The sequence below is a fragment of the Bos indicus genome, chromosome 6 (genome assembly GCF_029378745.1).
Source record: "Bos indicus isolate NIAB-ARS_2022 breed Sahiwal x Tharparkar chromosome 6, NIAB-ARS_B.indTharparkar_mat_pri_1.0, whole genome shotgun sequence".
Classification (NCBI taxonomy): Eukaryota; Metazoa; Chordata; class Mammalia; order Artiodactyla; family Bovidae; genus Bos; species Bos indicus.
In genome coordinates, this window is record NC_091765.1 from 114,680,120 (window position 1) to 114,707,965 (window position 27,846).

The 27,846-nt window shown below is 48.9% G+C and overlaps 1 protein-coding gene across 3 annotated transcripts in view; it reads right to left on the reverse strand.

The window, feature by feature from the left end:
* AFAP1 (actin filament associated protein 1) overlaps positions 1 to 27,846 on the reverse strand; it is a 149,507-nt gene that overhangs the window by 61,424 nt on the left and 60,237 nt on the right. For all 3 annotated transcript variants that reach the window (XM_019963268.2, XM_019963267.2, XM_070791870.1), the window contains exons 4-6: positions 18,393 to 18,501; positions 9,983 to 10,194; positions 7,334 to 7,513 (exon numbers count right to left, since the gene is read on the reverse strand). In XM_019963268.2, the coding sequence (XP_019818827.2) occupies positions 7,334 to 7,513; positions 9,983 to 10,194; positions 18,393 to 18,501 (501 nt within the window). The remainder of the gene's footprint in view (positions 1 to 7,333; positions 7,514 to 9,982; positions 10,195 to 18,392; positions 18,502 to 27,846) is intronic.

Consider the following 27,846-nt stretch of genomic DNA (forward strand, 5'->3'; position numbering starts at 1 on the left):
CCAGTGACCTAACACATACTAGAGGAGGAGAGAAAAAAATGAGGCAGAAAAACACTTGAAGAGACATAGCCCCAAATGGTGAAAAACTGCTGAAAGACCTCAACCCACAGAACAACAAAAAAGCTCAAACACTGAGAAAGGTAAAAACCTATAGAGCTATACCCAGACACATCATCGTCAACTGATAAAAAGCAAAGATCAAACAAATCTTAAAAGAAGTCACAGGAAAAAAAGACACATCACACTCAAAGGTACAATCGATACAAGTGGTGGCTAACTTCCCACAAAGAGTTAACGTGAAATAAAGATGTTTCCAGTCAAAGCTGAAAGGAGTTGTTTTAGGAAGGTCTGCTCTGTTAGAAATAACTGCAATTTAGTAATTTCTTTAGAGTGAAAATGAAGACACTAACACGGAGGCCCTACCTCAAAAAGAAATAAAGAAAGGGGAGATCCTGGGTGAACAAAAGACTTTTCTTTTTTCCATTTTTTTTAATGCTACATTTTTCAACTTTTTATTTTACTTTTCATTTTTTTAAATCTCTATTGATGTGAACAGCTGACTCACTGGAAAAGACACTGATGCTGGGAAAGACTGAAGGCAAAAAGAGAAGAGGGCAGCAGAGGATGAGATGGTGGGATGGCATCACCGATTCAATGGACACGAACTCGGGCAAACTCCAGGAGATTGTGAGGGACAGGGAGGCACGGCGTGCTGCAGTCCATGGGGTCACAAGCTGGATACGACATACAGACTGAACCACAACAAATGAATTTCTTACAATATTGCGTCTGTTGCTTGTTTTGGATTTTTGACTGAAAGGCATGTGGGATGATCTTAGCTTCCTGACCAGGGATTGAACCCACACCCACTGCATTGGAAGGTAGTCTTAACCACCGGACCACGAGGAAGTCCTGAAAGACCTTCGTTAAAGGACATACAGGATGGGGTTCTCTGAGGTGACGTATACAAGAAACCATGTCGTGATTCTCCTTGAGAACTCTGGCAAAACCACGATACTCTCATAGCACATTAAATCATGGTGAAAACTCTTCTCAACTATATTCCTCTAAAGCAGCCGGAGATCAGGAGATGCTGTAAGAACAGGACAATGCTGCCCAGCAGGGAGTGGGGGAAAAGAGCAAGAAAAGGGTGGATGAAATTGACACCAAATGTATACCAAAGTCAGCACTAGAACTCTCACGGATTCTCATCAGAAAAGGTCAGTGGTGTCTACAGTGCAGACAACTTCCTCTGAACATTCTCTCTGGGGACTTCCCTGGTGGTCCAGTGGCTAAGACTTCATGCTCCCAACACAGGGGGCCATCCTTGCTCAAGGAACTAGATCCCACATGCCACAATTCAGAGTTCACATGCCACAGCTAAAAAAAGATCTTGCACGCGGCAACCAAGATCCAGAGTAGGCAAATTTTTTAAAAAGTTATCTTTGGTATAAACTATTTCAGGACTGTTTGGGATGTTTATTAGTTTATTTTGCAATAGGGGATGTGGCAGATGATTGGCACATGGTGTCCCGTCTGAGGGTACACGGGACGATAGTGCTTCCCGGCCTCCCTGCAGGTCTGGACAAAGGAGGGCAGAAGGAAGGGAGGTGGACACTTGCAGCTCTGGCCTCGGAAGACATCCTCTGTCATCCTGACTTCCAACCTGACGTCAGCAGGAGCTTGTAAATTGATTAACATCACCACCAATAGCAGCTCGCACGTACATACGTGCTCATACAGGCGAGGTGCTCTTCTAAATGCTTTAGGTCTTAATGTTGGTGGCTCAGACAGTAAAGAATCTGCCTGCAATGCAAGAGACCTGGGGTTCAATCCCTGGGTTGAGAAGATCCCCTGGAGAAGGGAATGGCAAGCTACTCCAGTGTGCTTGCCTGGAGAATTCCGTGGACAGAGGCTATAGTCCATGGGGTCACAAAGAGTCAGACTAACACTTTCATTTTCATATGGCTGTATCCTCACCACAACTCCAAAGGAAATACTCCTTTCCACCCCTCTCATTTCATAGATGAGAAAACTCTATGTTTTGAGAAGTCAAGTAGCTCATCTGAGACATTCAGCAAGAGGCTTCTGGAGCTGAGATCACAACTCTGGGTCAGGCTCCAGTCAGCCCTCTAGTGACATGCTCTCTACGCAGGACTAGCTCACCTCCTTCTCCCTCCTGCCTTTTTTATATTTATTATGATGAATTTCAGAAGCAATTATAAGAACCAAGTAAAACTTTGGGAAAATGGCTATGGTATGCTATTTACCTTCACAGCCTACCTGACTGAGAGCTTACTTGTGCTCTCAAACCCTGCTTCTTCCATGAGAACTTCTATCCAAGTAGCAGGCTGAGCTAGAGCTGTGGCTACCAAACCTGGCTTGGCCTCCGGAATCGGGAGTTTCCTTAAAAAGAGATTTCTGAGCAGGATATCTACAAAGAGGCCCAAGGACATAAACAGTTCACAGAAACCGTAACACAGCCGTAGGCTCTTAAACTCTACAAAAAAATGCTCCATGCCATTCGTAAGGCAATAAGTGCAGATTAAAAGTAGATGAGATATCATTTTCCCCTCCCAGGCTGGCAAAAATTCAAAGGCTGGTAACATGCTCTGCTGGCAAGACAGTGCGGAAAGAGGCACACACGTACTGCTTGTGGGAAGCTGAACCGGTAAACCTGCTATGAAGAGTGGCTCATCTGTATCTCAAAATTACAAATGCTTGTAACCTTCATACAGATAATTACTCTCTTTGGAAATTTAGCCTACAGACTAGCAGAGGTGTGAGATGCTGTGGACACAGGATAAATATTACAGAACTCTGTCACATCAAAAGACGACAACAATCCAATATCCATAAATAGGAGGCAGATTTTTTTTAAGCATATTCTGTTTATAAAGTGAAATGCTATGTAGTGTAAGAGAGAAAAAAGGAAGTGTTCTATTCTTTAATTTGGAAAAAAATCTCAAAATTATTTAGGGGGGAAAAAAGACTAGGTGCAGAATACACCCTTTTTATGAGGGTGGGAGGATGGGAACTGAAATCTGCAATTCTATTTGCTTGCATACGGACAAAGAAACTCTGAAAGGACACACACGAAATGACTCCTCTCACACATCACTGGAGGAGGCTCAGTTACACACAGGAGCCTGGAAAACAACCTGCCCAGCTCCAGTAACGGTGAAGATAAGCACATGCCAAACGCAGCAATTCCAATAGATGGTCCCCATCCTGGAGAAACCAGGACACCCACACCAGGGGACACGCCTGAGGACATGCACTGAACACGGCCCAAGATAGCGAGAGTGTGCAAACAAACAGCTGAGTGAAGAAAGCTGGTGGAGAGACACGTGCAGGCTGGAGCCATTTACGCAGAAAGTTTACACATGAAAAATAAGATTGCCCCTCATTTATGAGTATATACATGTGTAAGTAAAAAGTATTCCTAAAACATATCTAGATAATAATAATAAAGACCAAATTCTAAATAAAAGTTATCTTGGAAGAGGGAGAGAGAATTAATAGGGGAGGCATGTTTCAGGTATACCGGTGGCTTTGGGGGTCTTAAAAAGGTTGACGACATAAACTAAAAAAAAAAACATTCTTAGGCACCAAAATCATTAGAAATCTCTGTTTTAAATTCCAGATGATTCTGAAAAGGCAGCCAATCTAAAGACAATATCTGGATGAAACTAAACTAAAATATCCCAGATCGCTGCTGCTAAGTTGCTTCAGTCGTGTCTGACTCTGTGCGACCCCATAGACGGCAGCCCACCAGGCTCCCACGTCCCTGGGATTCTCCAGGCAAGAACACTGGAGTGGGTTGCCCTCGCCTTCTCCATCCCAGATCGCTGCTGGTTTTAAAAAATTCAAATTTTGTATCTGCTTAAAACTAGTTTTGTCATCTGACTTTCATTTCTAATCAAGACTTCGTAGGTTCCTGTATTATAACATGCAATGAGAGGGAAGCACAACATTAAATGGAGTAATTAAGGTAAACCCTTCAGGAAAAGGTAAGTTACCACGTGTTTACTTCTTTCTAAAGAAACATGAGCAAATGCTAAAAAGTCCTTGCAATGCAACTTCCACTGACAGAGTCATCACTGCAGTTGGCTAAGTGCCCCTGAACTGTATTTCACTTTGCTGACATAGATGTAAGACTGTTTCACTCCATTAGCACCTGACTTCTTAAAAAGTTTTGTCTTTAGTTGCGTGTTTGTGAGCAGCACTGTCAGCTCAATATTATTTCCCGATGAAGTGGTAAAACCCAGTGAACTCTACGTGATTTCACACCAGACCAGTGTGACTAAGAAGGGAGCTACGACTCGGTGCACATTAAATAGTCAACAAACTGTGAGAACAGACTGAAAAGAAGAAAGCTTGGGTTTCAGAGCGTCCTTTCTCGGTTCTCCCCTAAGAAACAGGTAAACACAGAGATGCAGAAGGCCAGATACAGTAACCAGGTGAAGAAAACAGAATCAAAATTAGGCTTTTCATATATTTCCTCATTCTTTCCCTCCTTAATGAAGGAATGGTGCTAAGAACCCGGAAGTCAGGAATAAAAAAAGAAAATGGCAAATTGTCAGACGGCCCAGCAGAATGAAGATGAACATGAAGTCAGGAAATTCTGAAGTCCACTCCTGGCTCCATCACAGGTTGGCTGGTGTGCCATTGTGTCTACCTGGGACTCAGTACCTCACCTGTAAAATGAAATGGCTAATAGTAACAACCTTTTTGGGCAGCTTTGTTGACGATGGAAAAGTACTTTGGTAACACCAGGGGTTGACACGTGACATATGAGGTTCTGTGTCTGGAAGGCGACGCAAACTCAGCAGCCGGAACTCTCGATCACAGGACTCCCATTAAAAAAAACAAATGCTCTGCTCCATCTCCCAAATTACAGACATGCGAAAAGCCACATCTATGTGCTCTGCCCCAGCAGAAATGATCACTGTTGTCATTGCAGAGTCTGGCCTTATGCTTTTCCAGGGGAGGAGAGGGAAGTAGGGCTCTGGGTTTAATGGGCGCTGGCATCTTATTACAAAAGCCGCGTTATAAACTGTCTCATCAAGCTTTCCCAGCCCGCCCCAGTCCTTTTCTTCATAGCAAGTACTATCAGGCAGTGACGGACTCGAAGGTGTGGACCAACCCCCGGTAAAGACCGTCAGGAAAGCAGATGAAATACACACAGCCTCTTCCTAAAAGCAGAGAACAGCTATGAGCACAGTGTGGAATTACCCGGCCGTGATCCAGAGGTAGATGGAAATACTGAGAGGCAGGCCAGCAGCTAGGACTGCCTTTGCTGCTCCCCAGAGGAGGTAGCTGAGGAGCCAGCTAGAACTCTGACAGTTCTGGAGGAGCGGGAACCAAAAGCTTGGGTCTGGGGCACAGAAAGGACAGGTCCCTGGCGAAACCCCACACTTTAGTTGTTGTTTAGTTGCTAAGCCACATCTGACTCTTTTGTGACCCCATGGACTGTCAGGCTCCTCTGTCCTTGGGATTTCTTAGGCAAGAAGACTGGAGTGGGCTGCCATTTCCTTCTCCAGTGGGTCTTCCCAATCCAGGGATCAAACCTGCGTCTCTTGCCTTGGCAGGTGGATTCTTTACCACTGAGTCACCTGGGGAGCCCTACCTTTAAGAGTAGGACCCCAAGATTAGGAGCTGGAGTAAGACTAAAATAAATATAAGCCTGCCCTTTAATGGACTGCAGCCTGACTTCAGGTCATCTGGAGGGCTCTGAAGAATCTCAAGCTCTGAAATTAGATTAAACTGCTTTTGGAGACCTAGTGCCTAGCAAAGCTTGTGCCATAGGCAAATGAAAATGCTCTCCAAGAAATGAAGCCACTGTGCTAAGAATCCAATTATTTCTAGAGGGACAACTGGATGCCACAAGAAAAAGAGTGAGACTAAAGCCCTCCTTCACACTATAACCAAAGATGAAAGCAAAATGGATCACAGACTAAATTTAAAAGCTAACACTACAAAACTATTAGAGGAAAATATAGTTATAAATCTTTCAGGCCTTGGATTAAACAATGGTTTCTTAGAAAAGACACAAAAAGCGCCAAGAAGGGAAGACAGAGTGATACAGATACAATGTGGATGAATCTAAAAACATCATGCTGAGTAAGGAAGACAGCCGCAAAAGGGTACATATCGCATGAGTGTGTTTACAGGAAATGCTGAGAACAGGCAAATCTATAGGGACGGAGAGCGGATGAGTAGTTGGCTGGGGCTGGGGTTGGGGGAAGTGACTGCTAACACAGTAAGGACAGTGTTTCTCTTTAGGCTGATGAAAACGTTCTGAAATTAGATTATGTTGATAGCCGCACAACTCTATGAGTCAACTGAAAACCAATGATTCATACTTTAAAAGGATGAACTGTAGGATATTTGAATTATACTTCAGCAGAGCTGACATCAAAACGTACTACAATATTTTTTTTCCAAATGTTAATATAATGACCAGCATGATCATCAGATACCCTGACAAGAAGATAAAATGACATACACAAGAAAAGGAACCGTAGGTTACAGACCCAGGTCCAAACTCAACCGAAACCACAGTCAAAAGAAGCATGCCTGTATGTGCTTGTCATAGAGAGAAAAGGCAAACAAAAGTTCCTAAAAGGAAACAACTAGAAATTCCAGAACTGAAAACTACCATAGACAAAATAAAGAACCCGGTCAACAAGAGCAAACTTATTAGCAGATTAGATACAGCTGCAGACAGAAGCAGTGATCTGGAAAGTAACAAGAAAAAAATGAACACGACTAAAGAGGGAAACTAAGGATAAACGAAAAGAGAAGATAAAAGTAGAAAATAGTGGAAAAGTCTAACATATGTTTAAATTATTTGGGAGAGGGAAGGGAATGGGGCAGTTATATTTAAAGGGAAATGGCCGAAAACTTTTCCCAAAACTTAGAAAAAACTTAAAAAAAAACTTAAATCCACAGATTTAAAAGGCCCAGGGAAAGCTGAGCAGGGAAAAAAAAAAAACTACATCTAGACACGATGGGCTTCCCTGGTGGCTCAGACGGTAAAGGCTCTGAGCAACTAACACTTCACTTTGGACATGACAAAGCAAAACGATAAAATCAAGCCAAAAGAGAAAGTTCTAGAAGTAGATTGCAAACAGGAGGCAGAATGCCCTTTTGAAGACAAAATTTAAAATGATTAACCTCAAAGTAATCAGAATATTCAAGACATCAAAGACAGGTTAATCCACTGTTTGCCCGTGCGTGCATAAAAAAAATGCACATTAAACAAACAGATCTCAGGAAGAGGTTTGGGAAGGAAACTGGCTCAGAAACAAGAGCAACAACCAGTTACCTTCAGCCACTGCTCGGCCTGCTCCTTGCTCTGGACGGCGAGGACGAGCGGGTCTGTGCCCTGCTGGGTGATTTTCAGCTCGTGCTTCTTCTTCTTGCTGTCCTTCGGGATGTAGGTGATGTTGCAGCCTTGCAGCGGCAGCTCCATCTGGGGTTGCTGGTCCTTCGAGCTTTTGTAGCACTGTGATGGACGGGAGAGGTGAGAGTAAGGGTACAAGGAAGTCCTTTACGTAGCACTGTGATGGACGGGAGATGAGAGTAAGGGTACAAGGAAGTCCTTTAGGGCACAGGGGAAGCAGCGCTGGAGAAGCGCCTGGAGGTCCGGCTGAAGCGCAGAGATGCTCGGAGGCTGGAGCCCCTGGAGATCCGGGGATGCACACAGAGCCCCGCGGTACACCCAGGCCGCACCTCCGTGCACGCACACACACACCTGCTCATAACTCAGCAGAGTTAACCAGCACCTGGACGCGCCTCGGCGGGGTGTCAAGTCCGGATGGATCTTATGTTCTAGCGGAGCGTCCTCTACAGGTGACATGAATGTATTAGATTTTCTCTGGCGTGGGCACACAGCATCCTGGACACACCGCAACCTACCTCATTTCATGGCTACCTATCTCGTCCCTACTCTTTCTAAAACACAGATGAATCATTTTATGAAGAGCATACATATCAGCATTTAATAGACAGAAACGGCTGCCAAGCTGTGCCTGCCAGTTGAGGGCAGGGTCTTCGGGAGAGCACTTAAGGGGTCTGGGCACATCTCAGTGCCCATCAGAGAGCTAGCTGCCTGGGTGCAGAGACAAACAGGTTCTGGAAGGACATTCAAAGAAGCTCGTCATGGTGGCGCCCATGGGAAAACACACTGCAGGCATTTAGGGGAAAAGGCTGCTGTTTTGTTTTCCGTTTACAGCTTTCTGTTCTGTGAGACTTAGAGAGTACTTGCTTTTAACACTGTTAATTTTTTTTTTTTTCCAGTGTCAATAGGAGTAATCTGGGCAGTTGGATCGTAGGTCATTTTTGAATGAAAAAAAGTTTCATAACAAAACTTCGATTCTACATTTCATCAAAGAGTGCTTTTGCATGGCTTTCCATTCATCCCTTCTTAAATATTTACAGCTACTCTAAATGGTATCATCATCCCGGTTTGGAAGATGGGAGACCTGGTAAGTGATGAAAGAAGCAGATGAGGAGTGAGGGAAGGAAGAGACAGGAAGGGAAGGGGCTGGGGCTGGGGCTGGGCCAAGGGTGGACTCAGTGCCTCTGACAAGTGCTGACCCTACCCCAACCACAGGCTTCCCACAGCGTGCTCTAAAACCTCTTTTACGTGAGAAGTGAAGTGAAAGTCGCTCAGTCAAGTGTCTGATTCTTTGCAACCCCATGGACTATACATACAGCCCTGGAATTCTCCAGGCCAGAATACAGGAGTGGGTAGCCTTTCCCTTCTGCAGGGAATCTTCCCAACCCAGAGATCGAACCCAGGTCTCCTGCATTGCCGACAGATTGTTTATCAGCTAAGCCACCAGGGAAGCCCTTTACACAAGAGCCAACTGTGTATTTTTAAAGCGTTTATATAACATACCCACATCTTGCAACCATTATGTCAGATTGTAAATACGGACCATATTAATCTTTTTAATCTTTTTTTCTTTCGTTCTTTACTTTAAAATTCCCCCGTGGCATCATCATTTTTTGGCATAGTCTAAATTTGGGAGAAATTCAGGCCACACATGTGGAAAAAAACATGTATTCTCACTGCTTAAAAAAAAAGTTTGTTTTTTTTTTTTACAAAACCATGAATCAAAAAACATACTATGTCCTAAGAATCTAGTAATATAAGATTCCCATAATTCACAGATGAGACTGTTTTTTTTAAAGGGAGGTTATCTGCTCCACTGAAAAGTGAGGTACAGAACCATACACCCTCACGTGTTCTCTTTTAATGATAGAATTTTTAGTGATGTTTATTCCCCAAGGTTCATTTGAAGGAAAAACAAAATACAAAAGCAGAGTCTAACATTCTTAATGCCAACAACCAACTGTGATTTCTGAAGCTGGGAAGGAAGCAGGGAGGAGGGACAGAGGATGCGACGCAAAGGTTCTGGCTCCCCCTCTAGGCTCCCCGGTGGCCTGGCGCCTGCAGCAAAGGGTGTGCATCCTCCTGCCCCCGCTCCTCTGCTACTTACTCTTTCTAGTCTGCCTCCCTGAGTTACAAAAAAAGAAAAAAGAGTCAGCCTTTAGCTCTCCAAAAGAATTTCCTTTCCTGGGCACCGTCCCCCAGACCTCGCCTGGCCTGCCTGTCCGCCTTCGATGACCTGGCTTTGAGGAATTCACTGACTCACTACAAATGAGAAAATCCATCCTGCGATGTCTGGCAAGCTCCAGCAGCGTGCATTTCCACTGACATGAGCCGCAGACGCTGGCCCGAGGCAGGGATGGTTTTGCCCGCTGAGTGCTCAGGGAGCTGGCAAGAAAAGGGCGTTAAAGGCACGGGAGCCTCAGCCAGGCTTGCTGACGGCCGGTCACGGGCCAGCGCTTCAGCTCCCTCTGTGTCCACCAGTGTGAACGCCGCCCGGGTATAGGTTCCGCCCGGTTAGATGGCCCGCTGCGCCTCACCGACTCTACACAAGAGAACCGAGTGGCGAGGCTTTACCAGTAGCTTGGTGTCTTTGATGACGCAGAGTAGCTTGGTCCACTGCCCGAAGCGCTTCTTCCGCAGCAGGAAGGCACAGATCTTGGCGTCCTTCACCAGGTCCATGGAGGCTTCCTCCGAAGGCCACTGGTGCCGCGTCTTCTTCCCCTTCCCATCCTCCTCCTCCTCATCGTAGGATTCGTAAGAGCTACTCATCGCATCCGAGTCATAATCTGTCAAAGATGAGAAATAAAAGTGAGCAAAAACCTTATCTTGAGGACAACCTATGGGCTCCATCATTTTATTTGTAAGTGAAGAGGGGTTTCGGCATTCAGGGTGCTTGGAAAACATCAACTGGCAAAACCAGGGGAAAAATAACTCAGACTTGGGTAGTAGAAACCCAACCCAAGAGTTTTCAAATGAAGTGACTAAGAATTCTGCATTTATAAAAACCACTTCGGCACCTGCAGGCCCCACACTGTTAAATCCTCGCCACATTCTCGCTGGGTGCCATGACCCCTACTCAACAATGGGTTTTGCCAAAGGAAAGTCCCACCCACACCTTGATGTGAAGGTTCTTTCAGAACTTCCCTGGTGGTCCAGTGATTTAGAATTCACCTTCCAATGCAGGAAACCTGAGTGTGATCCCTGTTTGGGGAACTACGATCCCACATGCCAAGGGGCAAGCAAGCCCGTGCACCATAACCACTGAGCCTGTGTGATCCGGAGCCTTTGGCTACTTGGGAGTCCATGCACTGCAACCAAAGACTCAAGGAAACCAAGTAAGTAAATATATTTTTAAAAGTTCTTTCAAGTCTGCAATGCCTTCCTTCCTCCTGGCATCACCACACACACCAACCCTTCTTAAGGTTCAAGATCCAGACCCAGACCACCCCTCTCAGTCAGGCCACCCTGGGGGTTGTCACAGATGTCCACCTGCCCCTCCTACTCTGCAGAGCGTCAACACTTATATACTGGGTTGTCTGCAGGGTCCCCATGGGAGCCCGTTTTCCCTTCCTCAGGATCTGTGCACACACTGCTCTCACCCAGGCTCCCTATTCATCCCACTCCATCTCCTACCCTTGCCTTGGTATATGCTCATCACTTAGGATTTAACTCATGAAGCCCTCCCTGGATCTCCAGCCCTGACAGGTGCCCCCCACATTCATGTGCTGAAGCTCCAACCCCAATGTTACTGTATTTGGAGACAGGACTTTTAGGAGGTAATTATGGTTAAACGAGGTTATGTGAGTGGGTCCGAATCCACTGAGAAGAGGAAGAGGGAGACCTGGAGTTCTTTCACCCTGCCATGTGAGGATGAGAAGGCAGCCAGCTGCACACCAGGAAGAGAGCGCTCACCACAAGCTGAGCACGTTGGAGCCCTGATCTTGGCTTCAAGTCTACACAACTCTGAGAACATGAAAAGGATCGTTTTGCCACCCAGTCGGTGATATTGTGTTACGGCAGCCTGAGCTCAGATGCCAGGTGAGACGACCCTCCCCTCGGCTTCCACACCACTCAGCACATAACTTGGCCGCTGTGTTGTCGCCCCTGTCTGTCTGTCCCGCATCAAGCTGTCTCCCCTGCAGGAAGGGAGACCCCCTTGCTGGATGTGACTGTCCCAGTGCTTCGCAAAGGGCCTGGCACAGAGCAAGTGATACATATGTGCAGAAGGGAGAAATTGTTTGTTGTTCAGTCGCTTAGTCCGACTCTTTGCAACCCCACGAAGTGGAGCACGTCACACTCCCGTCGTTCATAATCTCCCAGAGGTGGCTCAAACTCATGTCCATTGAGTGGATGCTGCCATCGTCATCCGGAGGACTGTTAGATCAACTTAAATGCAGAGCCCTCAGAAGGATGGAAGGCATCTTAAAAACGATGAAGCAACACTAGTGACTGCCAGTGATCTCGATCGCTTCAGCCCTGCTGGCTCGAAAGATGCTGGAGGTAGTGTGATTCAGCTCAGCATTCCCTCAACCCACATCTGAAATACACTCGTTTTCCATAATACATGTGAGGAGCGAACACCTCAATGAGGAATGAAGGACGGATTAGGAGAATCTGTGGCCGAAGCAACTGGATGCATAAGAACTGGCTGACCCTCTAAGAACAGAACTCGCTGGAAATGGACTGTAATCTGTAATCAGGAGACATGCGTGTATGTTAACTTTCTCGCAAAGAATTATTTAATAAGGGAGGCGGGGAATACAGTGATTGATGGTTTAACTTTTAAATCCTAATAAAGAAGTCAGGGGAGACTTTTATGGAAGAGACTAGGGTGACTCACCCTAGAGGTAACTCTGGCAATGGCAGGGAGAGTGGGCTAAAGCCAGGGTGACAGTTAAGAGGTGTCTGTCGTGATGGTGGGAAGGATGCTCTGCCAAGAGACGTGTGGGGCTGGGGGATTCGAGCGCCTGAAGGATCCAGGTTACAGACCACTGTGGAGAGAAGAGTCCAGGCTCCCCTCCCGTGCTGCTTGAGTCAAGGCCTTTCTCCTCCTTCTCTGCACCCCTTCCCCCACAGTAACACACACACATGTGCAAGTGCACACTCACCGCCTCCCCACATGCCACCGTCTACATCTACCCAACAGCCCCTGTTCACATGGCAGCCACGGTGGCCATTTAAATTCAAATTCTAACTCAAGTTAAATAAAACTGGTCTCCAGATCCACACTTCGAGTACTCAGACAGGCAGGCAACCAGAGGGCCACTCACGCGGCACACAGGGAAGGCTGGACAAAGCCATCGGCCTCCACTGCTGACGAGATGGCGCCGACCAGACAGGAGAGTCTAGGAGAAGGAGCACGACTTGCAAACGCAAAGAAAAATATAGAACACTGTGCGAACAGCGGCGAGGCATGTGCTTTTCAACAGAATTTACGTCACTGTCACCGAAGCCAAGCCGGGCCGACCCTTGCGGGGAGGAGGCTCTCAAGAGGAAGCGGGGGCTTCCGGGGCTGACAATGCTCTCTTCTTGACCTGGTGGTGACACTTAGGTGTTCCATTCTATGGAAAGCCATTAAGCATAAATTCATATTTTATGCACTTTTTGACAAATGTATTTCATAATAAAAGGTTTTTTTTTTTTTAATTTTAGTGTGGCTGGAACATAGGGCCCAGGGAAGAAAGCATGAACCTGTGAAAGACCACGAGCTACTCCACGGTCCAAGGCTTGCTGACAGATTTCAGTCGGGCAGCAGATCAAGTCCTGTTTTATCCTAGAAAGACCATGCTCATGGCCGCTTGTGGGGCCATGAACCCCTCAGTGCTTAACTCACTTTCTAGAATATCAAATTCAGTAAACACTGAGTGAACAAGTCAACAGGAGAATGAAGGGCTAGATCAACCAGCAATGGGGAGATTTCATTTCATTCAGGCAACAAATATTCAATGAGCACTTCCAATGTGTCAGGCAGTGTTTTTTGCTAAAAAATTTTATTGATTTATTTTTGGCCATGTTGGGTCTTTGATGCTGTGCAGGCTTTTCTCTAGCTGTGGCGAGCAGGCTTCTCACTGCGGAGGCTTCTCTTGTTGAGGAGCACGGGCTCTAGGGTGCACGGGCTTCAGTAGTCGTGGAGCACTGGCTTAGATGCTCCGTGGGACGTGGGATCTTCCTGGATCAGAGATTAAACCCGTGTCTCCTGCATTGGCAGGAGGGTTCTTTACCACTGAGCCACCAGGGAAGCCCCCAGGCAGTACTTTTTATATTTATACTTGCACACTGTGGGATAAAGCTGTGAGAAGAGGAGGCTGGCTCCGCAGGCACACGCCCTGCCTCGCTGGTCCTCTCAGCCGCCCGGACGTGGGTGCACAGTTGTGTCCTTATCTCAGAGGGAGGGAAGGGTGATGCCGGCAGAGCAGGTGACTCACCCAAGACCACATCCTGACGAAGGAAGACGGTTTTGGCTGATTCTGATTATGAACTGAAAGAGCAGACCATGCCCTGGCCACCCTTTGCATCAAGGGGAGGATGGTTTGAGGTCCACAGGTTGAGGTCCACTCACTGAAAAGACAGTGAGTTCATGACCCGCCTTCTGCTGAGAGAGCAGGACAGACGGAATCATGCTAGAAGAATGTCAGCCAACTTCACAAACCAAGCAGTTGGGACTAAGAGTCTGAGCACGCAGGACAACACATCAGTCCCTTGGGCGGTCTCCCAGCAGAGCCCAGGGTACCTCCTGGAGGCTGGAACAGGACATCAAGGAGTCCACTGTTGGCGCTGGAATTTATGATTTGGTGAGGAGGTAATGAGGACCCTGTGCCAAGTGAAGACAGACATGCAGTTGGGCAGGAGGGCAGAGAGTCACCAATGATGTGTCCACACCTCTGCCACTGAGTCCAGCTCTCCTTCCACATGTGGGGGGACAGCCTCCCACTGCCTCCTTCAGCAGCCCCACATCACATGAGGCCCAGGCCCTGGAGTGACTCTCCCGTGCCACCTTGAGGTGCTTCCACTTCTCGGCTCACCCGTTTCAGACAATGACACAGAAGCCTTTGGCACGCTCTCCCAGGGGGGATTTTGAAGACAATGAGAACCCGATCATTTTCAGGAAATGGCTTTATCTCTCCAATACCCCCAGGAGAGTCTAAAAGTTCGATCACATTCCCACCAACCGAAGTTGCCCCACTTGGGCTCTGGGTCATCCCACCCACCAAGGAGCATGCACAATCACACCAGAGAAGGTGCCTCTCTATCGGGCTCCATCATCCCCATCCGGCTCCATCATCTCCATCATCCCCATCGGGCTCCATCATCTCCATCATCCCCATCCGGCTCCATCATCCCCATCTGGTTCCATCCCATCTGGCTCCATCATCTCCATCAGGCTCCATCATCTCTGCTCCATCACCTCCATCAGGTTCCATCACTCCATCCAGCTCCACATCTCCATCACCTCCATCTGGCTCCATCATCCTCCATCGGGTTACATCATCCCCATCAGGCTCCATCACCTCCATCCAGCTCCATCACCTCCATCGGGCTCCATCAGGCCCAACAGTTACAGTCACTCAAGGGGGAGAGCGTGACTTGGCTATGAGAGAACAGTGTCACCCAAAGTGGACAGAGGACACTATCCTCTGGGGGAGTTGGGGAGTTTCTGGCCGCAGCTGAATTGTGTTAGACTGAACCATGACTCTGCTCCTGTCTTTGTTTGGAAATTCACCATGGTAAAGAGAGGTGTGTGGATAACAAACCAAGCCAAGACCAACAGTGGTGCTTTTCACACTGTATCAACTCAGCATTCCCCTAAATTCCCTTCCCTGGATGCCTCTAGGTTAGGACTGGCCACACGGGAAGTTTGTGAATGACCTGGAAGGCAAACAGGAAGCGGCTGCCAGTACACGGGCAGGTCAAGAGACTGCTAGGCATGCAGCTCTGTGGAGCCATGGTCCAGCCTCTCATGCAGGGCTCCTGTGTGGGGAGGTGAGAGGCAGAGGAGGTTTCCAGCAACCTTCCTTGCCCCCAGGCTGTGCCCAGCTCTCCTTGATGACAGCTGGCCCTATAACACTCGTCTTCCCAGGTTCCCACAAGTGCACAGGGTCTCGTGTCTACCACACACCCCTCACTCTACAACACTCATCACGGTCCTGCTTCTCAGACAAACCGGACATGACATAGAGCTCAACAAAGTTTCCCCAAGTCCACAATAAGTGAGGGGTGTGTGACCCTGGCCAGACCCGGACTCAGCCCCCTGCCACGGGTCCACTGGGAGGCGTCCCCGCCTGCAGCCAAGGTTCAGCCACAGATGCTTGGGTTCAGAAGCCCAGTGTGTGAGCTCTTCTGACCCGCTGTCTCCCCAGGCAGCAGTCCTTCCATGAGTGTTTCCTTGGAATTAGCTCAACCCAAGGGGCCTGCCCGTCAGCAACTCAGGACATGACACACCAGTCAGGTGGGGATTCTTGGACCGAAAATAACCACAGGCTCCCACAGGTGAAACAAAAAGACTATCAATTTCTAGTCTTGAAAGCATGTTGGAGGAAGGGGGAGTGGAGGCGGGAGACAGCTGGGACCAAATGTCCCCAGAGCTGGGAAATACCCTCATCAAGATGTTTTTGTTCTTTATTCTCTGCTCTCAGAAAGAAAGGGATCCAATGAACAAGCCATTTAACTTTTGTGTGTGTTCTACTTAATTTACTATCTCCTGAGGCAGTTGATGCTTAAGAAATGATTTAAATGCATTTTTGCCAAATGGTTCTAAAATATTTAATCTCCAGATCTCAAGACCCAAGATTTCACAGCCCTCTCATCAGAACAATCCCTTCTCTCACTCAGACCTCATTCAGAACAATGAGGACCTTCTGATGCTGGGCTGAGCCTTTGTAGGAAGTTTCCAGAGAGAGCAGGCGTGAGTGAGTGGGAAAGGCCCCTGGGCCTTGGAGTCCAGCCCGCCTGGCTTCTGCGTGTCTCTCTTCGTGTTCACAAAACATCCCAAGGGGATCTCCTGCTAACAAGCAAGCTAGATTCCGCTTTGCTCTAATGGCTCTGCTTGCGCGCTGCCAGGGGAGAGAACGATGGCAAAGCCCAAGTCTGCATGAAGCAGAGACTTCCGGTGGCAGACAGATGGTGAGGATGAAGGAGAACATGTCTGAAAACAGTGGAAGTGGGGTGACAGGCATGGGGAGTCTCTCTATGATACGAGTTAATACTCTTTCACTCCCATTTTATCCACGTTTATGGGGAAGGCAAGTCGGGTTCCCTAAGTCAGCACACTCGGAGAGGCACATCTGCCTCATTACGAGGTGACGCACGCTGCCGCCAGGGCACTTTTTGTTGTTGTTCGGTCGCTCAGTTGTGTCCGACTCTTTGCACTCCATGGACTGTAGCGCCAGGCTTCCCTGTCCTTCACCAACTCCCGGAGCTTACTCAAGCTCTTGTCCGTTGAGTCGATGATGCCATCCAACCATCTCATCCTCTGTTGTCCCCTTCTCCTGCGTTCAATCTTTCCCAGCATCAGGGTCTCTTCCAATGAGTCACTTCTTCGACAAAGTATTGGAGCTTCAGCATCAGTTCTTCCAATGAATATCCAGGACTGATTTCCTTTAGGATGGACTGGTTTGATCTCCTTGCTGTCCAAGGGACTCTCAAGAGTCTTCTCCAACACCACAGTTCAAAAGCATCAATTCTTTGGTGCTCAGTCTCCTTTATGATTTGAATCTCACATCCATACATGACTACTGGAAAAACCATAGCTTTGACTATACAGACTCCAGAGTATGAGGGGGAGAAATAAAGCCAAAGCTCTAGAAACAAACTCTAGACATCACTCCAAAAAGGTGTTCAATGCCAGCATGTCCTTCTTTCTGTGAATGTGAAAGTTGGCTGCCAATAAAGGGGCACTTCTGAGTCCCCAGCAGGAAGAGAACAGCCGTGTCGTGATAGCCCTAACTTAGGCAAAAACATTCTGGTAAAACCTGTATGAATGAAGGAAAAGAAAAGACACAGGAAACAACCTGAATGTCGGTCAACAGGTGAGTGGACAAAGAAGCTGCAGCACATCCTCAATGGAACACTACTCAGCCATGAAAGCACAAAACGACAGTATTCACAGCAGCATGGGCGGACACAGAGATCACCCTGCTCAGCGCAGTAAGTCAGACAGAGGAGCACGAAGGCCACGCGATGTCACTTGCATGTGGAAGGTAGAAGGTGGCACAAACAAACCTCTCGGTGAAGCAGCAACAGAAGCAGGGGCTCAGAGAACAGGGGCTCAGAGAACAGGGGCTCAGAGAACAGGGGCTCAGAGAACAGGCTGCTGGTGGCCAAGGGGTGGGGGTGGGAGAGGGCTGCATTGGGAGCTTGGGGTTAGCAGATGCAAACTGCTTATAGAGAAAAGATAAACAGCAAGGTCCTACTGCACAGCGCAGGGAACTCTACCCAGTATCCTGTGATAAACCCTAACAGGAAAGAATATGAAAAAGGACATAACGGAGTCACTTCGCTGTATAGCAGCAGTTAACACAGCACTGTAATTTGACCATACTTGAATAAGAAATAAATTTAAAAACGAAACAAACAGCTATGAGACGTCTGCTTGTTTTGTATGTATCTTGTAGACATGCCCTCCTGGCGGCACCATGAATGCAGCCTCCAAGGGATGCGCCCTGGTCAAGCTGGCGGGGACCCCACAGGCACATGCCTCAAAAGGCCACCCTCTTCTGACCAAAGGGAACACATTTCACTAGCTGAGACATGTTCCCATGGCAACGGGATTTCACTAATTTTGAGTCACAAAAAAGGACAACCCCTCTGAAATTACACAAGGTATGTGGAGGACACCTTAGACTTCTCAAAGCCCTTCCTATACTCCCTCCCTTGGGTTCAGGATCTCCTGACTCTAAACTTCCATGCTGCTGGGTATGCTCCAACTCCCCTTTATCCCAGGAAACGGGGGGCTCCCTAACAGCCCGGCCGAACAGGAGGCACTCACTTGAGGTGATGTACTCCGGAGCTTTCCCGGGACTCAGGGGCACGGCCTCCTCGTAGTAGCCTTCCGGGAGAGAGGACGTTGGGAGCGGTGGCGGCCCATTGTCGGGTGGCTGAGCGAAGGGAGGAAAAACAACAGAGCACCAGAATTAGAAGAGAATTCTGGAGTTTGACCTAACAGGCGTCCGCGGGCACATTCCTCTTTCCTCTGTAATGTCTCCACCGAAAAATAACATCATCCTACAAAGAGTTTCCCAAGTTAGGCTTCTGGCGGGGTCTCCACTGCTCACTTGCCCACGACCACCTTCTGCCTGGCCCTGGCCACGCCGCTCAATTGATGCCACTCGCCAGCCACCACCAGACACAAACTCAGGCAGAGGCTGCAGTCACTGGCCCTTGCAGAGCCCTCCCCAGAGCAGAGACGGGTATCTCTCCTCCCCTCCACCCAACGGCCCACCCCACACCACTGACTGGCCCAGGTCCCCAGGCTGACTTCCTCCTCCTAGGACCACCCACACCGGAGACCCCTGGGGGGGCACAGAGACGGTTCAGATCGCCCATGCGCATCTCAGAGCAGTGCTCGTTACGTGGCAACTGAAGAGGTGAGCATGTGTGCCCTCTATCTCACCAAACCCCTCCTGTGTGTCAGGCTAACTCACAAAGCAAGGGAAGAGGAAATCACCCAGAAGCCAGCTCTAAAAGAAACTGCACGTTATTCTCTGGAGAAGGTATCTGCTCACCACTCAACCCAGTCCCATCGCAGTTCCTTGACAGACTCCGAGTCAGACAGCCTGCTTTCGAAGCCGTAACTTCACAACGTGGAAAGCTGGCAGGCTCAGGCCCATCCAAATTCTAGCTAGACCAGCTGACGCACCGGTCTCTCAAACGTGCCTGGTGACACTAAAGCAGACCCAGCTCTTCCTCCCATGAACACGTGTAGGATCTGCTGGTTCCATCCCTCCCTCCTGGACCTCAGGACAACAGAGACAGAAGGGCTGGAAATTCAACACACAGAACACCTGCTGTCCCCGAGCAGCCGCGGCCCTGGTTATATGCTGCATCGGCCATCCGTGCAGGGGCCCTGCAAGGCCAGCACTACATCGCCTTACGTTTCACAGACACCGAGAGGGAGGCGCAGCGTCTACAAACATCTGCTGAAAATCAGACGCTGCTTCGTGACAAGCTGGGGTCTTCAAGCCCGGGTCTGCCCAGCAGTGACCTTTTTCAGATTCATATTCACTCTCTTCCCCTTTCCCAACTAGTTCACACCACCCATATCCTATAAACAAACAGGAAAGATGTCACTGGGAATGGAGGAGAACAGAGGCCCCAAACTGAAGGGCAACCAAGTTCAGCTTCCAAGGAGAACAATGACCCATAGAACACGAAACTCCACCTTTTTTTTTTTCCCCCTGTAACTCAAGCCTGAAGCCAAGAAGTCCTTTGCGAATGACTAATCGCCACTGTGGGCTCAACCCACTCCTTCCTCTCGGAGATGAAGAGAGATAATTCACTCCAGGTCATCCGCACAGCACCCTGCCCCGTCCTTGAAGGCAGCGTCCCGGCCCTGGTCCCCCTGCACTCCCCTCCCCAGGCTGCTGCCCACCAGCCGTCACCCTGGGCTCTCATGCTGGAGCACATCCAGGTCCCCCTGAGGGGCGGTGCTGACAGTGGAACCTGATACCCGATCCTCCCTGGGCGAGGTCAGAACAGAAGTCCACACCAGGGTTAAAAATCTCCACTCGGTGCTTTTGGTAGATGGCTGTTTGAGTCCCTGAGTGTTTTTATTAATGAAATGAGAATGCTTCAGCTTCCTCTTAGTGTGTTGAAACAGTGGAATTATTCATGTTCTGGGAAAGCATTACCAATGGCTGAATCAAACACACACTCATCAATTAGCACAGCACACTCCTTTCCAGGGCTGCTAAGGTGCGTGAGGTAGGAGCCGGCACTCAGCTAATGAGACTTCTCAGAGGACTCTCAGACCCTGCTGGTGTGCACTCCACACAAGCTCTCCGCACGTATGCCCCTAAATCCACGATTCTACTTCTAGAAATGCATGCTAAGAAGGTCAACTGGTCACATGAGCAAAAACATATAAGGATGTTCAATACAAGTTTTTCCCTCCAAATTTTTTTTTTTCAATTGTGTTTTTCTTCCCCTCCAAATTTAAAAGCAATCAAAATATTCCTTGAGATGAGACTGTTCAGGTGTTCCAACACAGCCACGCGCAGCCATTTAAAAGGAAGACGGTGCACGTCCGCAGTCATTTACTTGAAAAGTCTCTACTGGACGCTGTTACATGAAAGAAAATAGGTGCCTGTTAGCCTGTCGGAGCTGTGCTTATGCGGACCTCTACACTAAGACGGGTCACTCCCCAAAATGCTAACACAAGGTTACGGCTGTTTCACGCACATCTGTAGAGCTTGAATTTTCTTTGGGGTTTTTCTATTTGTTTGCTTGCTTGCTTTTGTTTTTTAAGCAGTACCTTGCGTAGTTCTCTGACCAGGAACTGAACCCGTGACCCCTGCATTGGAAGTGCACAGTCTTATAACCACGGGCTGGCCAGGGAAGTCCATTGAATTTTCTGTATACTATTGTTTTAAAAAGAAAAAAAAACACAAACGTGCATTTTGAAATCACACACCTCAAAAAATAATATTTCTAGAGAAGCACCCTGCCTCTCCAAAGAGGATCTCAAGCTCCACCCCCAAATGCCACTGGTTCTTGAACTTCTGCCTCAGGGGTTACAGACACGGGCAGAGGTGACGGTTTGTTACAGGGCAGATGCGGGAAGAGACAGAGAAGACGAGGACCACGGTTTAGCGCCACTGCCTTCAAAGGGAAGGCTTCCTTCAGATCCTTCCGGTAGGTCAGAAGTCACTGGACTTGCTGGAGGAGACTCCTGAGAGGCCCTTGGACCGCAAGGAGAGGAAGCCAGCCCATCCTAAAGGAGATCAACCCTGAATATGCCCTGGAAGGACTGATGCTGAAGCTGAAGCTCCAATACTTTGGCCACCTGGTGTGAAGAGCCAACTCACTGGAAAAAGTCCCGATGCTGGGAAAGACTGAGAGCAGGAGAAGGGGGGACAGAGGATGAGATCACTGGATGGCATCATCGACTCGACGGAGATGAGTTGGAGCAAGCTCCAGGAGATGGTGAAGGACAGGGAAGGCTGGTGTGCTGCACGCAGTCCATGGGGTCGCAAAGAGTTGGCCACGACTGAGCGACTGAATGACAAGATGGCACAAATACAATGATTATTTTGCTATTATTTCAGCAAAATAACAATATTAACTTCTATTCACAGACTGCCTTCTGTGTGCCACACGCTGTTCTGGAAGACTTTCTGTATCTTTTTTCTTGTCCAGAAGACAACTCTGAGAGGTTAGTGTTTTCAATATAATTTTGGAAACAAGGAAACTGAGGCTCAGGGGATGATAGACGTCGCCCAGCGTCCCTGGTATGGCCGAGCTGCTTCGTGGAGAAGGAGGAGCCAGCTGGGTGGGCACTGCGGCAGTGAGAATGCATCCCTGTGTCAGGACCGAGGCCCAGGCACCTTTCACTGCGGTGGCCGAGCCATGTAAGATGCAGGGAAAGCAGCCAGCCTTCAAGGTTGCTGGGCGCAACCCGAGGCGTCCAGCCCCTGCAGCTCCGTGGGATCTGCCCTCTCGTCCCCTCGGGAGGAAGACGCATCGGCACTGCCTCTGTCTCCACTCCCACTCCTCCGCTCCCCTCTCTCCCCTACTGCACTTTCCCGCCCCACCACATTCCCCTCCGCCAGCCCCAATTTATCACTCAGGCCCTTGTACCAGACAGGTCAGTGAACCAGAGGACCTGACTTCAGCAGAGAAAAACCCCAGCCGAGAATGTGGAATCTCTCTCTGACTTTAATTCTATACACACAGGGGTACGTCCAGATTCTGTCTTTCTGGTTACGGTGATTAAAATCCTAAGTGAAGTTGTGTGATGGGCCCAGCACACACACGTTAGGAAGAACAAGTGTGCAAGTTTGTGCAGGCTCAGTGTATCCGACTCTTTGTGACCCCCGCGTGGGCTGTAGCCCGCCAGGCTCCTCTGTCTGTGGGATTTCCCAGGCAAGAATCCTGGGAGAGGTTGCTACTTCCTTCTCCAGGGGATCTTCCTGACCCAGGAACTGAACTCGTGTCTCCTGCATCTCTTGTATTGGCAGGTGGACTCTTCAGTAGCAGCCGAAAGATAGGATCTGACAGAAGAGAAGAGGGCCCACGCTAGAGCCATGCATTGGCAAAACCCTTTTCCGCCGGCACGAGGACAGCACCCCTGACAGCATCAGCTAAGCTTCATGACTGTCAACAGGGAACAAAAGTTTAAGGTCTAAACTGCAAAACGTGGTTTCAACACCAACGTCAAGAATTTCGAGTATGGGCCTTCCCTAGCGATCCAGTGGTTAAGACTCCATGCTGCCACTACAGGAGGCATGGGTTCAATCCCTGCTCAGGGAACTACGGTCCTGTGTGCTGCTCAGCAGAGCCAAAAAAATTTAAAATTTTTTTTTAAATAAGAATTTTGAGCAGGTACTCTTCTTGGTAAAGTAAGTTTTTTTTTTATCCAAATGACAACCCATTCCCTTCTGATCACTATTTAATTTGCATTCCAAGAGCACTTGAGAAAACACTGGGAAATCATCCATGTGTATTTTCTCAAGTTTTATTTACACACAACTCTGAATGAGAGGCCGTGAAGCCTCTTTCTCATCCGCTCCTCCTCCACCAGGAGGCAGGGAGGGGGGAGAGTCCTCCGGCCATGCCAACAGGACACGGGACAGGTCCATGATGAAGATGCCGTAGGGATGAGACGCAACGCCAAACTCTGAGGTTTTCAAGAGACAAGGAGAAAAGAAACGGGATGGGTCACATCCACCAGAAGGATCACATCTGACTTCCCTGGGAATTAAATGATTGTGTTTTAAATCTCAGGCTTAGTCTCCACTCTGCAACTGGTAAAATAACTATTTTTGTCATAATAATCTCAAAGAATCTCATGATCCCATCTGTCAAACACAGAAAACGAAGTTGCTATGAAAGTACTTTAGGAAGGACGAAATGCCATCCAGCCAGGTGGTAGGGGCTGGGACCAAAACCTCAGTTTCCAAGAGACAGGAAGTAGCATGCCGGCTCCTGGGGCTGCGGGGGGAGCCCTGTTCACTGGGTTCCGAGAGACAGGAAGTAGCATGCTGGCTCCTGGGGCTGGCGGGGGGAGCCCTGTTCACTGGGGACAGGCTTTCAGTCTGGAAAGATGAAAAGTTCTGGAGACAGATCATGTTAAGGGCTGCACGACAATATGTATGGACTTTACACGACTGAACTCAGTTCAGTTCAGTCACTCAGTCGTGTCTGACTCTTTGTGACCCCATGGACTGCAGCACGCCAGGCTTCCCTGTCCATCACCAACTCCCGGAGCTTGCTCAAACTCATGTCCATCAAGTCGGTGATGCCATCCAACCATCTCATCCTCTTTCACCCTCTTCTCCTCCTGCCTTCAATCTTTCCCAGTATCAGAGTCTTTTTCAATGAGTCAGTTCTTCACATCAGGTGGCCAAAGTACTGGAGTTTCAGCTTCAGCATCAGTCCTTCCAATGAATATTCAAGACTGATCTCCTTTAGGATGGACTGGTTGGATGTCCTTGCAGTCCAAGGGACTCTCAAGAGTCTTCTCCAACACCACAGTTCAAAAGCATCAATTCTTCAGCGCTTAGCTTTCTTTACAGGCCAATTCTCACATCCATACACGACTACTGGAAAAACCATAGCTTTGACTAGACAGACCCTTGTCGACAAAGTAATGTCTCTGCTTTTTAATATGCTGTCTAGGTTGGTCATAGCTTTTCTTCCTAGGAGGAAGTGTCTTTTAATTTCATGGCTGCAGTCACCATCGGCAGTGATTTTGGAGCCCAAGAAAATAAACTCTCACACAACTAAATGGGACACTGACCAATGATTGAAATGATAAAGTCTGTGTTACATATGTTTTACCATAATAAAAAAAAAAATGACCTATTACCTGTTGGTATAATAAGTCATTATATTTACACAGGGTCTGGCCTAAAGACATCAAAACACTAAATTGCTATCTTCTACCCAATCTAAATGGGGCTTTCCCAGTGGCTCAGTGGTAAAGAATCCACCTGTCAATGCGGGTTCAATCCCTGGGTCAAGAAGATCCCCTGGAGGTGGAAATGGCAACTCACTCCAGTAGTCATTTTTTTTTTTAATTGGAGGCTAACTACTTTACAATATTGTGGGTTTTGCCATATATCGACATGAATCAGCCATGAGTGCACATGTGTCCCCCCATCCTGATGCCCCCTCCCACCTCCCTCTCCACCCCATCCCTCTGGGTTGTCTCAGAGCACCAGCCTTGGGTGTCCTGCTTCATGCATCGAATTTGCAGGCATCACCTAGTTTATGTATGGTAATATACACGTTTCAATGCTGTTCTCCTACATTGTCCCACCCTCGCCTTCTCCCACATAGTCCAAAAGTCTGTTCTTTACATCTGTGTCTCTTTTGCTGTCTTGAATACAGGGTTGTCATCACCATATTTCTAAATTCCATATATATGCGTTAATATACTGTACTGGGGAGAAGGCAATGGCACCCCACTCCAGTACTCTTGCCTGGAAACTCCCGTGGACAGAGGAGCCTGGTAGGCTGCAGTCCATGGGGTCGCTAAGAGTCGGACACGACTAAGTGACTTCACTTTCACTTTTCATTTTCATGCATTGGAGAAGGCAATGGCAACGCACTCCAGTGTTCTTGCCTGGAGAATCCCAGGGATGGGGGAGCCAGGTGGGCTGCCGTCTATGGGGTCGCACAGAGTTGGACAAGACTGAACGATGCAGCAGCAGCATACTGTATTGGTGTTTCTCTTTCTGGCTTACTTCACTCTGTATAATAGGCTCCAGTTTCATCTACCTCACTAGAACTGACTCAGATGCGTTCTTTTTTTTATAGTTGAGTAATACTCCACTGTGTATATGTGCCACAGCTTTCTTATCCATTCACCTGCCGATGGACATCCAGGTTGCTTCCATGTCCTAGCTATTGTAAACAGCGCTGCAGTGAACACTGGGGTACATGTGTCTCTTTCAATTCACTCCAGTATTCTTGCTTGGGAAATCCCATGGACAGAGGAGTCTGGTGGGCTACAATTCATGGGGTCACAACACGTCAGACACAAGTGAGCGCACACACACACACTCCCATCTAAGTACCATGTAGTCACTCAGTCGCGTCCGACTCTTTGCGACCCCATGGGCTGTAGTCCAGCAGGCTCTTCTGTCCGTGGACTTCTCCAGGCAGGAACATTGGAGTGACCACTCAAGTGAGCAAATAAAAACATTTCTGGAAAATGCCTTGATGAGGTATCATCCGTATCGTCTGCAGCCCCCAGAGGAGCGTGCCTGCTCTCCTCGCTCAGCAGGGAGGTGTGAGGTCTCCCTGTCCGAGGATCCCCTGCTACTCTGGAGCGGAGGAGGAGAGGGCAGGAAGCACAATCCCCAGTGGTCTGTATCAGCCCCGGCTGGAGGGCTGGGCGGCCAATGTCAACACAGATGGGACCCATTTCCGGACGACCCGGCCGCCTTCACAAATGCTCCCTCTGCACCGGCTGCGTGCTAACTAAGGACCAGGCCTTTGACAGCTGCACAGCTCTCAGTGTGAAACAAAACCCAGAATCTGCTGAAAAGCGCAGCCCTTCCCAGAAATGTTTTCATGATGCATATGCATACTTTGGCTTGCTCCAGTCCCCCCCGGAGAGCAAGGGAGCTGGAGGGGCTGTAAAGACACTGCACCCCACCCTGTGACCTCAAGGGTTGAGAGCAGATCTGAATTCGAAGAGCACACACCCACACTCCCACCGCCTGACCTACAGGCCACACTGAAGGGGTCGCCGGCTCATCCAGGGACCCTGGGCTGCAGCCGTGTTGACTCTAAGGGCAAAACAGAAACGTGCACTGCTCCCTTCCTGTATAGAAGGGTAATCAGCGTGACAAGGCGGGCTTTTTGATGCGGCCCTGACCTTGAGCGGTCGTCCCGGCGTTTTCTGCTTTGCAACGTGAGGAACACAAGGAGAAGAACACACACCGTCTTCAGAAGGTGAAAATCTAGTGCAATCAGAAAAATGCCAAAGGAGGCACTGCTGATCGATGGGCACAAAGCTGCAATTACCCCAGATGGATAAATTTCAGAGGCCCACTGGATCCCGCCCTCCCCTCCCTTTCACTTCTATCACCTGAGTGTAATTCACCAGCTGTGGGGCATAGAGGCCCATCTGGTCTCTGCCACATCCTGTTGGGGAGGGTGGTGCCCACTTAGGTGTCAGCCAACCAAAGAGGAGCGCTGATGCCCAAGAGGGCCTCACAGAGCCAGGTGAGGGCCCTCAGTTATGGGCCTGTCAGGCCTGAAATGGGGGGTGATGGGATGCTCAGTGTGCTCAGAAAAGTGGTCAATGTGACCCCGCCTGCCTGCCCAGCCTCTCGAGTGTCCAGGAAAAAAGGACATCAAGAGACAGTAACAATTGCAAAAAGCGATGTTCAACACTAAAAGGGCTAAAAAGAGAAAAGGACTCATTTCTCAGAGATCAGAACACACAGAGCTGTGATAAAAGGCAGTATTCCTTTGATACGTGCCATTTTTAAAAGAGTTGAAAATGCAACTATGGCTCAAATGAATGAAATAACACCAGGTTGGAGCACCCTAAGTCTTACGTTAGAAACAAACCCCCCTTGGTCACTTAGAGCTGCTCTAAGGATGGTCCGATCTGCTCTGCAGGCAGGCCCACGGCCCCTCGAGGTTTAACCCCCGCCTCAGTGTGTTCCAGCCTCACCCACAGACGAGCCACCCAAACCCACACAGAGGGGTCTGCAGGCTTCAGTCTTTCGGGGTCTTTCTTGGGCTTGTGCTTTAATTTATGATACGCTCTCTGCCTGGCATAGACTCCTACCCACCGCATCTCTACTCTCCCACCAGCCAAATCTCCTGGAAGTCAACGTGCCAACAGCACATGACCCACTGGACAGAAGCCAACTCACCAAATGCAGTTTACAGAATGACGGGCTTACTTGCTGAGTAACAAATGCCCTGAAAAACCACCAGGAATATACTCGCGTTGTGGAGCACAAGTTCAGGGCACACGGGCTTCAGCAGTTGTTGCTCTCAGGCTCCAGAGCACAGGCTGAGTTGCAGCTCCCCGGCTCCAGAGCATGGGCTCGGCAGTCGCGGCTCCCGGGCTCTAGAGCACGGGCTCGGCAGTCGAGGCTCCCGGGCTCCAGAGCACGGGCTCAGTAGTCGCGGCTCCCGGGCTCTAGAGCGTAGGCTCGGCAGTCGAGGCTCCCGGGCTCCAGAGCACGGGCTCAGCAGCTGTGGCTCCCAGGCTCTGGAGCGCAGGCTCAGCAGTCGTGACTCCCGGGCTCCAG